A 14,097-nucleotide genomic window follows, 5' to 3' on the forward strand; every position below is an offset into this window, starting at 1 on the left:
ATATGAAAAAAATTAAAGAATTAAAATGTTACAAAAATTATTAATTTCTACATAAATATAAAAACCACTGCCTTCATGCCTTCTTCAGGTTGTGGGCCTTTTTCAGTTCATTGATGTCAATTTTGTATAATGTTATTTTTATTAGCAGTATTATTGATTATATGCATATTTGTATTTGTTTTAATAAAAAAACTTATTTAGATTTGTCCACCTGTCAGGTTTTTGAGACCCTGTGCATCACCATACGGGGTATAAGAATAAGGCATGTTTGGACATGACAGTTTTTTTTTTACCACACTTTGTTAATATTGTTCATTTATTTGTTAGAACTGAATTTAGAAACAGTTTTGAAATAAATCTTTGATGAGACTCTGATTGATTTAATGTACGTTATGCTCAAAAAACACCCATAACTCATTAAGAGAATAAGCATAATCCTGTTAGACCATGCGCCAGGATAAATAGCAAAAGTGGATTCGGACACGCCCTTAATGCTTTTGCACCATGAGCTTTAGATTTTGCGCTTAGATCAATAAAATAGAGCCCTATATGTTTCTAAAAACGTATTTATTTTATTATCTTTTTCAGTTGTCATCCAGTATGTGTATTAGAAAAATTATAGTTTCATTTTACTTTAATTAATTTATAGTCCATTTTAATTTAGTTTCACTTGAAATATGAAAATACCAAAAGAAAAATAAATAATAAAAGACATATAGACATAAAAAAACAATAAACTCTTAAAGCTAAAAGCTAATGACAAAATAACAAAACAACTCATGCATTCATTCATTTTCTTGTCGGCTTAGTCCCTTTATTAATCCGGGGTCGCCACAGCGGAATGAACCGCAAACTTATCCAGCAAGTTTTTACGCAGTGGATGCCCTTCCAGCCGCAACCAATCTCTGGGAAACATCCACACACACACTCATACACTAGGGACAATTTAGCCTACCCAATTCACCTATACCGCATGTCTTTGGACTGTGGGGGAAACCGGAGCACCCAGAGGAAACCCACACGAACATGGGGAGAACATGCAAACACACAGAAATGCCAACTGACCCAGCCGGGACTAGAACCAGTGACCTTCTTGCTGTGAGGCGACAGTGCTAACCACTGAGACACCGTGTCAAAACTCACTGAAATGAAAATGGAAAATCTGAAAACTCCAGTTTACATCAAAATCTTAATAATCTGTAGTTAGTTATTTTCTGTAACTTTATTTGAAAGTGGCACATGCACATTTTGAAAACTACCTAACATTAAAATGAACATAAAAAGTAACAGTCCAATTGACAATTAAACAACAATCAAAACACTATACATCAAATTTGAATACTTTTATTAACAATAAAAAAAGGTTACAGAAATTAAGTCACAAAATCATACATTATAATAGTTACATTTAGTTACAGAAATTAACAGACAATCACAATATCATACATCAAAGCAATATGTTACATTCACACTGAAGTACACATTTCAACAAATATCCAAAAGCAGAAGCAGTAGATAAATATGTGATGGCGAATGAGTGTGTGTGGATCAGAGAGTGTTTCTGAGGATAAGCTGCACGCTGAGGCTGGACGGCTCCTCCACCGGCTGCTGCGACAGGTTGTTGGTTTGCGGGATGTTTTCTACTGTACAGGCCTTCATGGGACACACGGAGAAACGAGACAGCAGAGCCACCAGAATAGACTTCATCATCACCATGGCAATGTGCTTCCCCACACACGACCGAGGACCCGATCCGAACGGCTGGAAGAAACGACTCGGAACCTTCATAGAGAACGTGAAAATGGATTAGTTAAGAAATTAATTAATCAGTTAATATATTATTTATTTTTTGCCTCAAACAGGTGAGTGGTCGTGACAAACCACCTGTTATTTTAACTGACACTTGCCCCAATTTTACACATTTGCATGAGACACTTTCCTACAATCACTCAACATATTTTAAGAAAAAAATGATGTACATTTATGAGGTGAGTTTCAAACAGGTGAGTGGGCATGACAAACCACCTGTAGAAAATACACTCTGTCATCTTTGTCATTCTTGTATTAATTACTATGAAATATGGCAAGTAAACAAAGGTAAAATGAAGACTCACATTTTTCTGGAAGTTGTCAAGACTGAACTGATTGGGTTTGGAGAAGAATTCGGATCTGTGCATCCGACCCACATTCAGTATGATGTTTGTTCCTTTCTTCACGTTGTAGCCCTCGATGACATCATCATCCAGCGCCCGCCGCATGGTGAAGTCCACGACCGGGTGAAAACGTAGAGACTCGTTGATAAAACTCTCCAGGATCTGCAGCTTGGACAGATGCGAGTGCTGGAGGCTCTGGCCAGCTACAGAACACAAACAGAACATTGTGTTGGATAATTTGGTAAAGCAAAACACTACACAATTAAACCGATCAATTCTAATTCTGTAATTCGAATGTTTAAAACAAAATGTTTTTTAAAGGCAGGTTCCACTCCGATATCATATTTTAAACTTTAGTTGATGTCTAATGTAGCTGTGTGAACTTAAACACATATCTGATTGTAAGACGCTTAAAGTTTAATGCAAAGGAGACACTAGCTTATACAGAGTTAGCTTAGCAAAGCCTACAGCGAACAAATCTGGAGACTACAAAAAATACATCCAGGGTAGTGAAATCACAAGCCAATTAAGTTACACAGATTCACCACACGCACACACCCTGCGCAGCAACAGGGCGTGGCCAGAGGCGCTGTAATGTTATAGCAGAGAAAGCTAAAATTCCGTCCAAACGCTGATATTTCCAAAGAGCTTGTTCTATTTTTGGAGATGAGTAAATGATTTGCAGAAATAATGAACACCAACACTGTGTTTACATGTCAGGGATTGATCACAATTAATTTCAAGGTAAATTTTGGACTAGTAATACACTTCTAACTATGCATTTTGTCTCTATAAACTCGAGTTTAAAAAATAATTTGCTGCTTATTAAGGTAGTAGGTTTAGGTATTGGGTAGCATTGGGGGTGCAGACTAAGATCATGCAGAATAGTAAGTACAAATAAATCTTACTAATAGGCAGGGCCAGATGGAATCTGCGGACGTTTTTTGCTATTTCTGTAGAGAATTTTGGTAAAAACCTGCGGATTTCTGCAGAATTATTTTGGGAGTATCATAACTAAATTTAATTTAACTAAATTGAACTAAACTTAATTAGTGAAATAAAAAGTAATACCTTTTTAACTTTTATTTAATGTTTAAATTGCAAATCTAATAGGATTCACTTTATTTGGTGAACAAAGCAGGTCTCTCATATAATATATATACTAAAAGAGAGAAAATATTACTTTACAAACTGCATTGTACATAAATCAGATGAACATTTTCATATTAGTCAATAATATTACTGCAATTAATTAAAAAACTAAATAAATTTAGATTTACACAAATTTACTCAAGTAAATAAACAGAATTAATGATGGGATAAAAATCTGCAGAAATCTGCTGAATTCTGAGGAAAATTTGCGGAATTCTGCTCGCAGATTCCATGTGGGCCTACTAATGAGGCACTAGTTGTTAATAGTGAGAATCGGTAATTAAAGGTGCCCTATAAAAATCTGGTTATATCAAGGCATATTCTAATAATAAGACATCAGTATATGGAAATGTCCATACCATGATCCTCAGACATAATTGTTTCCTCGTTTTAATGTAGATTCTACGAGTGTAAAGCTCCAGGCCAATCAGAACACAAAACCGACTGTTGCGTGACTCATGGGGCATGCCCTCATCATTTGCATGTAGCTGAGGTCATTTATCAGGAGCTGACAAGCAGCAGAGTCATCAGGAGAACACAGGTTGTGTCCGAAGTCTTCTACTAATCAAGTAGGTACTACATTTGATTTTGAATTCACTGCAAACATTTGAAAGTACATTCTACTGTACATAGTATGAATGTGAGTAGTATACAGTAAATGGAATTCAGACGTGTACATCATATTATGTGTGTCTGTCTGTGAGAGCTCCATGCCATAGCAGAGCTCATTAATATTCACCACCTATCTAAACTGGGTCAATTATGGAGTAATAAATGAGTATGGGTATTTTATGGAGTAATAAATGAGCATATATATGGGATTGTTTTTAACTTACCTAAGGCGTATACCTATGTAGGTATCAGAAAACAATTGAAATTATTAAACCAATATGGCACCTTTAAACTGAAGTGTTACACAATGATTTACTAAAAATGTTGAATGTTTCATGCCCGACCAGTAGGTGGCAGTGTCCTTTTGTGAAGAAACACTACACAATTGTACACATACGGTTTGATAGTCATTTTAAAGTCATTAAGTTCTTTTAAGGTGTTTTTTTTTTTTTTTTTTTTTTTTACAAAAAGAAAATATAATTTTGAAAAACATTTGAATGTGACAGTTGTTTTTAAAAGTATAAAAAACACAGAAATAAAAGCAGTGTTGTGCTCATACCTAAAACACTGTCCATTTCCTGCAGGATCTTTAACTCGACATCTGGATTTTGTTTTAATAACAGCAGCATGAAGAACAGACTGATGGAGAGAGTGTCTGGAGCCGCGATCACCATCTCCAACACACACTGCCTGACGTTCTCTGCGCTCAGCTCTCCATGACTCTAAACACACATTCAGGTCAGTCATTTTCTTTTACATGTTTCAGAGATGTGTGTATGTGTGTGTGTGTGTGTGTGTGTGTGTGTGTGTGTGTGTGTGTGTGTGTGTGTGTGTGTGTGTGTGTGTGTGTGTGTGTGTGTGTGCGCGTGTGTGTGTGAAATACCACATTTCACATTCACCTGAGCAAATATCAGCTCTGCTGTAAAGTCGAGGTGGTCAAGTTTCTCTGCGTGTGCCAGTTGAACTTTCTTCTGCTCGATCAGAGCTGTGATGGCATCCTGCAACTCCTGACTAAAACACACAAGCACACATACACACTATAAATTAACATGCTTTACAATCATTGTCATCATTTAGTCACATTTTTATCTAAATCCATTAGACTTTCACTCATATTTTAAATGAAGTCAGAAGTATTAGCCCCCCTTTGAACTTTTTTCCTTTTTATATATTTCCCAAAATGATGTTTAACAGAGCAAGGAAATTTTCACAGTATGTCTGATAATATTATTTCTTCTAGAGAAAGTCTTTTTTTATTTTTTCAGCTAGAATAAAAGCAGTTTTACATTTTTTAAACACCATATTAAGGTCAAAATGATTAGCTTCTTCAAGCTTTATATTTTTTGATAGTCTACAGAACAAACCATCATTATACAATAACTTGCCTAACTACCCTAACCTACCTAGTTATCCTAATTAACCTAGTGAAGCCTTTAAATGTCACTTTAAGCTGAATAAAAGTGTCTTGAAAAATATCTAGTCAAATATTATTTTCTGTCATCGTGACAAAGATAAAATAAATCAGATATTAGAAATGAGTTATTAAAACTATTATGTTAAGAAATGTGTTGAAAAAAACCTTTTCTCCATTAAACAGAAATTGTGGTAGAAAAAAATAAATAAACAGAGGGTCTAATAATTCAGGGGGATTACTAATTCTTACTTTAACTGTATTTCTGCCCAATCTCATGAGGAAATGCATTTTTTACATATTGGCAGAAAAGTGGCTATTTTTTTTACGAATTCATATTAATTAATTTTACAAAACACATATGATTTTTTATTCATTAAGATTTTTAAAAGAAGGCGTGCCCTCAAACCCCATTGCGAAACCCAACCCTCATTGGGGGATTAGCAAACCATACTGAAATGTATGAATGAGATTGTACAAATTTATATAAATTAGCCACTAATTTTAAAAGTTGCAAATTGCCGTGAGGTTGGATGTTCACCCCAAACTTTGACACGTTCATAAAGAAATTAAATAAGTTGATATAAAGTCTTCCAAAGAGGCACAATAACTTTATACATTGAAAAAAAAAATGTCTGCAAAACTGTTGCAACAATTTGTGTTAAATTTTAAAAACCAAATTAAATGCAAAATATTAAACTTAATTTGTTTGTTTTAATTCAGCCCAAATAATTTGTTTACAGCCACTTAACGTAACAAAAAATTGTAAATCCAAGGAATCATCTTTGAATATTTTTTTTCAATTGGATGAACAGATTTAAAGGGATAGTTTACTCAAAAATGTAAAAAATAATAATAATAATCCTCATTACTTATTAAAACTCTTTATTAAATAGTATTGATTTCTGTCTCCTGTAGAACACAAAACAAGATATTCTGAAGAATGTTGTAAATAACTGCCATTGACATAGTAGAAGCGAAAACTGTATAGATGTCTTGGTCACACTTTTACAATAAGGTTCATTAGTTAAAGTTACTTAATGTATTTATTAATATGCACATACAATGAACAATACATTTACTACTGTATTTGTTCATGTTAGTAAACATTAGTAATGAAAATACAGTTGTTCATTGTAAGTTCATGCTAACTCATGGTGCATTAACTAATGTTAACAAGCATGAGTTTGGATGTTAATAATGCAATAGTAAATGTTCAATTATGATTAATAAATGCTGTACATGTGTTGTTCATGATTAGTTCATGTTAGTAAATGCTTTAACTAATGAACCTTATTGTAAAGTGTTACCGATGTCTTTTTCCAGTATATCTTCCTTTGTGTTTAACAGAAGAAAGAAACAAGAATTTTCAGATTAGATTAAACATAATTTGTGAAGCAAAATAAGTAAATTTCCTTTACAATTTTTATAAAGCCTTTAAAAACATTTTAAAGCTTACTTGATAATTGACTCATGATCTTTACAGTAGTGTTACCAGTATCACAATACTGTGTGCTTACGATATTCATAAACCATGGTATTTACAAGCGTTTCCAAAATCAACTTACGCATCTCTTTTGTGCTTTTTGTGCAGCCAGTCCAGTCTGAAGTAGACATCAGGCTTGATTAATACAGTCTGCCAGGTGTCAAAGTATTTATGAATCTTCTGAAGCAGATCGTGCTCTGCAACACAACAGACACAATCATTTATATTTATTATTTAACAAATTCAGGCAACTTTTAAAGGGATAGTTCACCCAAAAATTACAATTTACTCACCATTTACTCCCCCTCAAGTGGTTCCATAAAGGATACTGGGGTTAAAATACAATGGGCCCTATCGTACACCCGGCGCAATGCGGCGCAATTGTTGTTTGCTAGTTTCAGCTTGGCACAAGAGTCGTTTTGACATTTTGCAGCATGTTGTTTAAATAGCAAATGCATTTGCACTCATATGTGCGCCCAGGCCTTCTGGTCTGAAAAAGGAGGCATGTTAAGGCGCATTGCTAGCGTGTTGCTATTTTGGGGAACTAAAATACACTGTTCAATAGACCAACTTAGAGGAGGTCTAAAGTCCAGTGCAGAGCTAGTTGTGCACCTCGCTTAAACATTGCTTAATACACACAGGATGTACAGCAATATGCAAATATCTTTACAAATAAAAAAGAATTAAAGGAATAAAATATTACAAAAATTATTATTTTCTAGCCTACATAAATATAAAAACCACTTCCTCCATGCCTTTTTCATCTCGGGAGGCTTTTTAGTTCATTCATAACAATTTGCTTTTATATAATGTTATCATTATTATCAGTATTATTTATTATATCCATATTTATATTTGTTTTATTAAATACAAGCTTTGATTTGTCCACCTGTCAGGTTTTAGACCATATGGGGCACAGCATGTGTATTTGGAAATAACTCTCTTTTTTGAACACACTTCATTATTATTGTTCATTTATTCGTTTGCTGGAAATTAGAACTGAATTTAGAAATAGTTTTGAAACAAATCTTTGCGCCTAACAAACGAAATGAATTATGTATAGGCTAATGGATGTCTGTGCGTGCAACACCGTTTCCTTATCCGCGAGAGTGAAAGTTATAATAAAGAATGAGGAGGCTCATCTCTCATTCTCGCCTTTAGATGCTCTGTTTAACTGTTTTCTCGCTAGTAAAGCAATCAGTTTTTCCACTTACAAAGTCTGCCATGTAAATAGCAAATGCGCTAAGGCGCAGCACAACTTACTCTGAAAAGGGAGTGGGAGATGAAACTCTTATTGTTTTTTCTCAAAACACAGCTATAACTTATTAAGAGACTAAGCTCAACCCTGTTAGACCATGCGCTACAGCGCAAAGCGGATTTTTCCGATCTTAAAATAGCAAAAGTGGATTCTGACATGCCCTTAATGCTTTTGCGCCCTGTGCTTTGGACTTTGCGCCTGGATCCTTAAAACAGAGCCCAAAGGCTTTCCAGCCTGATATCCTGAGAAAATTTAATGTATTCCTAGAAAAGTAACTCTTACAAAATCATATTATTTAATTTGTATGAATTCATATTATTTTTAAAAGGAGGTGTGCACCCAAACCCCAACCCTATTCCAAATAGAGCCATAGAGCAGGGGTGCCCAAATTCAGTTCTTTAGGGCCGATGTCCTGCAGAGTTTAGCTCCAAATTGTCGTCAACACAAATGCCAGGGCATTTCTAGCAAGCCAACTAACAGCTTGATAAGCTAGCCCAGGTGTATCTTGTTGAAGTTAAATCTAAGACCCCCATTACACTAATACGTTTTAGTTTTAAAAACTATATAAAACTATGGTCTAAACTATGCAGGACACCAGACCTCCTGGACTAAGTTTGGGCACCCTGTCATAGAGGAATTAACAAATGCTGAAATGTATGTCAAATAGCTACTCATCAATTAGCTACTAAATCAAAAAGTTATCAATTGCCTCGTGATCATGTTCTAAACAATTGTAAAATGATTACATTATTCCTTTATTTATTTCCTATTGCATTTAAAATAAATATCACACAAAACGGGTGAGTAAATGATGACAGCATATTGTTGAGTGAACTATCCTTTACAGAAACTATTCCATATAGAAACTGTGGTCTTTATGTCTTCCCAAGCTGTTGAATGTTGCTGTTGTACTGTAAGTGTTTCTCAGCACTGACCATTGAGCGGGACTCCTAGAAACAGTCTGTTGGAAACGTCCACCACGATGCACCGCAGTAAGTTAAGAATGTCCAGCTGTCCTTGAGCATCCGTCAGCTGAGACAAATCGTCCAGGTGAGAGTTTGTGGAGGTGGTGCAGATCTCCATAGTCCTCTGAAGCCCTGGACCTGTGAGAGCTGGAACACACCACAAATACAACAAGATGATTCAAGAGAAAACAATACAAATCCTGGATAGAGAGTATTTGTGATACAGTGTACATTGTCCTTAGTAAATCTGAGCAAAGAAGGCAGAGAATAAATGTTCTATTTTAACCTTTTGCTAATTTGATCAAATTTTTAACAAACAATGACAAAAAAAGAACAGCTTTATATACAGTCAAAATGAAAAAAGGCAAAATGATTAACCATCCTGTAACATCCATTTGTTGTTTTATTCAAGTATTTCCCAAGTGCTGTTTTGCAGAAAGGTTTTGTTGTAGTTTTAATAACTCTATTTCTAGTTTAGTTTATTTTTGCAATGATGACAGTACATATTTCACTAGCTATTTCGCAAGAGACCAGTATTATTCAGCTTTAGGTGCAGTTTAAAGACTTAACTAGGTTAATTAGTTTAACTATAGGCAGGTAAGGCTAAGTTGAAGTCAGAATTATGATTTTTTTTTTCTTTTTTAAGTTTTTCCCAAATGATGTTTAACCGAGCAAAGAAATTTTCACAGTATGTCTGATAATATTTTTCTTCTGGAGAAAGTCTTGTTTGTTTTATTTTGGCTGTTTTAAATTTTTTTAAACACCATTTTAAGGTCAATATTATTAGCCCCTTTAAGCTATATTTTTATTCAATAGTCTACAGAACAAACCATCATCATACAATAGCTTGCCTAATTACCCTATCTTGTCTAGCTAACCTAACTAACCTATTTAAGCCTTTAAATGTCACTTTAAGCTGTATAGAAGTGTCTTGAAAAATATCTAGTCAAGTATTATTTACTGTCATCATGGCAAAGATAAAATAAATCAGCTATTTGAAATGAGTTATTAAAACTATTATGATTAGAAATGTGTTGACACAATATTTTCTCCGTTAAACGGAAATTGGGGGAAAAAATAAACAGGGGAACTAATAATTCAGGGGGGCTAATAATTCTGACTTCAACTGTAGACAAGGCATTGAAAAACAGTGGTTTGTTCTGTAGCTAATTAAAAAATAAATAAAAATAATAATAATTAATAATAATAATAATAATAATAATAATAATAATAATAATAATAATAATAATTGCTTACCTTACAACTATTTTTAAATAAATTAAAAACTGGAGGTTATGGTTATTTCAGGCAAAGACTTTCTCCAAAAAAAAAAAAAAAAAAATCTGAAAATGATCTATTATCAACATCACTTGTTAAATAATAGAAAAGAAATTAAATATTCAGAGGAGGCTAATAATTTTGCCTTCAACTGTATATATGAAACACTTTTTAAAGTGTGTTCTCATTGATATTTTATACTTTAAATAAATAAACAAACAAACAAACAAATAAATAAATAAATAAATAAATAAATAAATAAATAAATAAATAAATAAATAAATAAATAAATAAATAAACAAAATCATCAACTTTGACCTCCTGTTTGCTTGGCCCTGAAAAATGAAGAAGCACAAAGGCCAAAATAAAACTCAATAAATAAAAAAACAGATGATATGCATAAATATTATGTTGAGATTTAAAAAAATTGAAATTTGGCTGTAGGAAAATAGGAAAAGACTCAACATTTTTATATCTAAGACTGAAAGAGGATCTACAGTAGGTCTGTTTTTTTTCTAAAGCACTGTTTGGAAGATGGTTTGAGTGGCCAAAAAAATCTCCACAAAAGTAACAGCTAAAGAATTGCAGAAGTTAATGAAGCCTTGGGGTCAGAAAGCCTCTAAAACTACAATCTAACATCAACACAAATAGTTTGAAAGGGTTTCAAAAATAAATAAATAAATGATTAAATAAATAAATAAATACATTTATTTCTTTCTTTCTTTCGTTAATATTTTAAGCAAAAGTTAAAAAAAATAAAGAACTTATACTTTTTTATCACCACTTTTTTGCTCACATTCACCAAAGATTCTAATATTAGGACACTGTTCGGGCATTTTAAATATATTTATGTAATCGTATATCATTAATGACCACCTTTAGCATAAAATGCACGGACTTTCTTCCAGAGAGCCACATTTGAGTTGAATATGATGCCCTGCTCATGCATCCCGATGCACTGCAGACCCAGTTTACTTCCAAAGCGTGAAGTGTACAAAGACTTCCTTAACACGTGATATACAGCTGACGACCTGTGACACAAACACACATACAAAAAGCATCAGAATAATGCATTCAAGCTACATTTGGGTTCATTTGCTTTGAATTATTCTGTAATAAATATATAGTTGCAGCCAACATTATTACCCCTACTGTGAAATTGTAATTATTTTCCAAGTAGTTCCTATTATATTTTTCTTCTGGAAAAAGTCTTATTTACGTTAGTTCGGCTGGAATTTCTTACTTTTTGTTGTTGTTGTTGATTGTCTGCAGAATAAACCACTGTTGTCCAATGGATAATTACCCTGACTTGCCTAGTTAACCTAATTAACCTAGTTAACATGAAGTGAACTGAACTGAAGTGGGCTAAAATAAGTATTATTTTCATAAAAATGGTTTCATTTATCATAAATTCTTATCAGTATAGAGCTAATAGTAAAACCGTATTTGAAATGACAGCTGAGAAATTATGAAATTTCATATAATAATTTTTAATCTCTAAGTTCTGTTCTGTTCAATTAATAAATAAAAATTTGAGGGCTGATAGCTTTAGATTTATTAATGACAATAATGCATTTCATAATATATAATAAATTCTTACTTAATTCAGTTTGCATTTAAAGGGATAGTTCACCCAAAAACTATTCAACACAAAATGTAGAATGTTAGAAACCTGTAATCATTGACCTCTATAGAAGGAAAAATAAATCAAAGTCAACTGTTTCCAACATTCTTCAAAATATCTTCTTTTGTGTTGAACAGATAAAGAAACGGGTTTGTGACTAATGAAGACTAATGATGGTAGATGAACTGTCCCTTTAAGTATGTTGTTTCAATGTAATTTGTGCTGTTTTTCAAAGTATCTGAAAGTGTCTTTATTTTTCATAAGAGTGTTGTGTGTGTGTGTGTGCGTGCGTGCGTGGATGCGTATTTGTGTGTTTCTGGACTCACCTGCTCAAGATGAGAGTTTCCTCACCATTGATCCAGACACGCACAATGTCTCCATACTTGCTGTTGTAGTAGTTGCTGGCAGTCCCGATCCCAGACCAGATGAACCGACAGTAGGAGACAACAGGACCCAGACCAAAAAAGAAAGAAGGACCTAAATGAAACACATTTCAGCAAGTCAGTGACATGACATCATTGATCAAAGTCTATTTTAAAGCAGAACTATGTAAGTTGTTTACCTTAAAATAAAGTTCCTAAACAATTATATCAAGTGGTAAAATGACTTTTAAGTTTGAATTCTGATGCTGGGGCTTCCAGAAAGTTGCAATGTGTTGCCTTTAAGGAACACTCTACTTTTTACAATCCCCCAGAGCACTTTTTCGATTAACTTAGCATAGATAATTGAATTTGATTAGACCATTAGCATCTTGCTCAAAAATATTCAAAAGCTTGATTAAATACAACTTGTAATAAGACCGACAGAAAATTTAAAGTAGCTTTTTTTTGGGTCAGAAATATGATATGGCTCAGAAAATATTCTCATTCTGGTGTAATAATTCAGGAAATTTGATTTCGCACCATGGCTGCTGCAGGCACAATGTTATTACACAATGCCTATAAATAGTCTCCAGCTTGTGTTTTCTGAGTAATATCATTGTGCCTGTTGCAGCCATGGTGCGACATCAAAGTTCCTTGATTATTACGCCAGAATAAGAGTATAGTTCCTTGGTCATTTTGAGTGAGATGTTAATGGTCTAATCTGATTCAATTATCTATGCTAAGCTAAGCTAAAAATTCTCCTGATTGGCTGAATGGATTCAACCATGTTAAAAAAATCAACTTTTTTATATCTAGGAAGTTGTAAAATTTGACTATTTTCAAAAAAGTGTAGCGTTCATTTATGCCGAATTTGTATTAATTCATACGGTATATTCACTGCTCATGTAAGTACACCCCTCACAAATCTCTTTTTTTAAATTAATATTTTCTTTAGGACAATATACAATATAATATTTGGATTAGTCAGTACTGAAATCAAATCTGGAGCTTATTTAACAAAATACCTTACGGTCCAAAAACTAGTACACCTAAATGTATATGTTATAGAAAAATATTAAACACAAATTTTAAAAAATAGGAAAAACAAAAGCAAAAATATGTTAAAAAATTGTTGCTGATGGCCGTGATATATTTAAGTAATATCAGCACCAGTAAAGCCTCTTTACCCTTTGTGTATTGTTCCGCCCACATATAACCAGCAAAAAGCAGAGACACTACAGATCTAAAGTTTAAAAGATGCTTGCTCAGCTGTTTAAATATCGCACTGCTACGAGTATACGATATATATGTGTGTGCGTGTGTGTGTGTGTGTGTGTGTGTGTGTGTGTGTGTGTGTGTGTGTAAATGTATGTAAATGTGTTCCCACATTTGTCTCAAATTTAGGTTAAAACAACCAATAATCTTTAATTATAATGTTTACTGTACAGTATGTCAGTATATGCCAGTTTGGTGCATTAATATTGAATGCACACACAGATATCTGTAACCTTTACTTTGAACATTTACAGCAATAATCAAATCATAATTTAGACTATTCTTTTAATAATTGTGCATTGCATGTGACTACTGTATATTATCTAACCCAAAACGTAGATAGTACTGTCACAAACAAATGATAAAAAGCCAAAACACCACATGATTGGAGATTTAACCAACTGAACATCAGTTTTGAATTTTCAGACAATGCATTTCCACTTTATACATGCTGCCTTGAAATATTTTTACTTTATTATGTAGATTTTTGTATTGGAAAACATGGATGCACTTTGTTATGG

General features: G+C 33.3%; 1 protein-coding gene across 11 annotated transcripts in view; it reads right to left on the reverse strand.

Annotated features, from left to right (window-relative positions):
• Positions 1–1,327: 1,327 nt before the first annotated feature.
• cyp19a1a (cytochrome P450, family 19, subfamily A, polypeptide 1a) overlaps positions 1,328–14,097 on the reverse strand; it is a 34,703-nt gene continuing 21,933 nt past the window's right edge. For 10 of the 11 annotated variants that reach the window (XM_073928852.1, XM_073928849.1, XM_073928856.1 and 7 more), the window contains exons 4-11: positions 12,266–12,416; positions 11,192–11,346; positions 9,008–9,184; positions 6,897–7,011; positions 4,817–4,928; positions 4,477–4,639; positions 2,115–2,356; positions 1,329–1,782 (exon numbers count right to left, since the gene is read on the reverse strand). In XM_073928852.1, the coding sequence (XP_073784953.1) occupies positions 1,549–1,782; positions 2,115–2,356; positions 4,477–4,639; positions 4,817–4,928; positions 6,897–7,011; positions 9,008–9,184; positions 11,192–11,346; positions 12,266–12,416 (1,349 nt within the window). In that variant the 3' untranslated portion in view covers positions 1,329–1,548. 11 annotated transcript variants of the gene reach the window in all.

The sequence above is a fragment of the Danio rerio genome, chromosome 18 (genome assembly GCF_049306965.1).
Source record: "Danio rerio strain Tuebingen ecotype United States chromosome 18, GRCz12tu, whole genome shotgun sequence".
Lineage (NCBI taxonomy): Eukaryota > Metazoa > Chordata > Actinopteri > Cypriniformes > Danionidae > Danio > Danio rerio.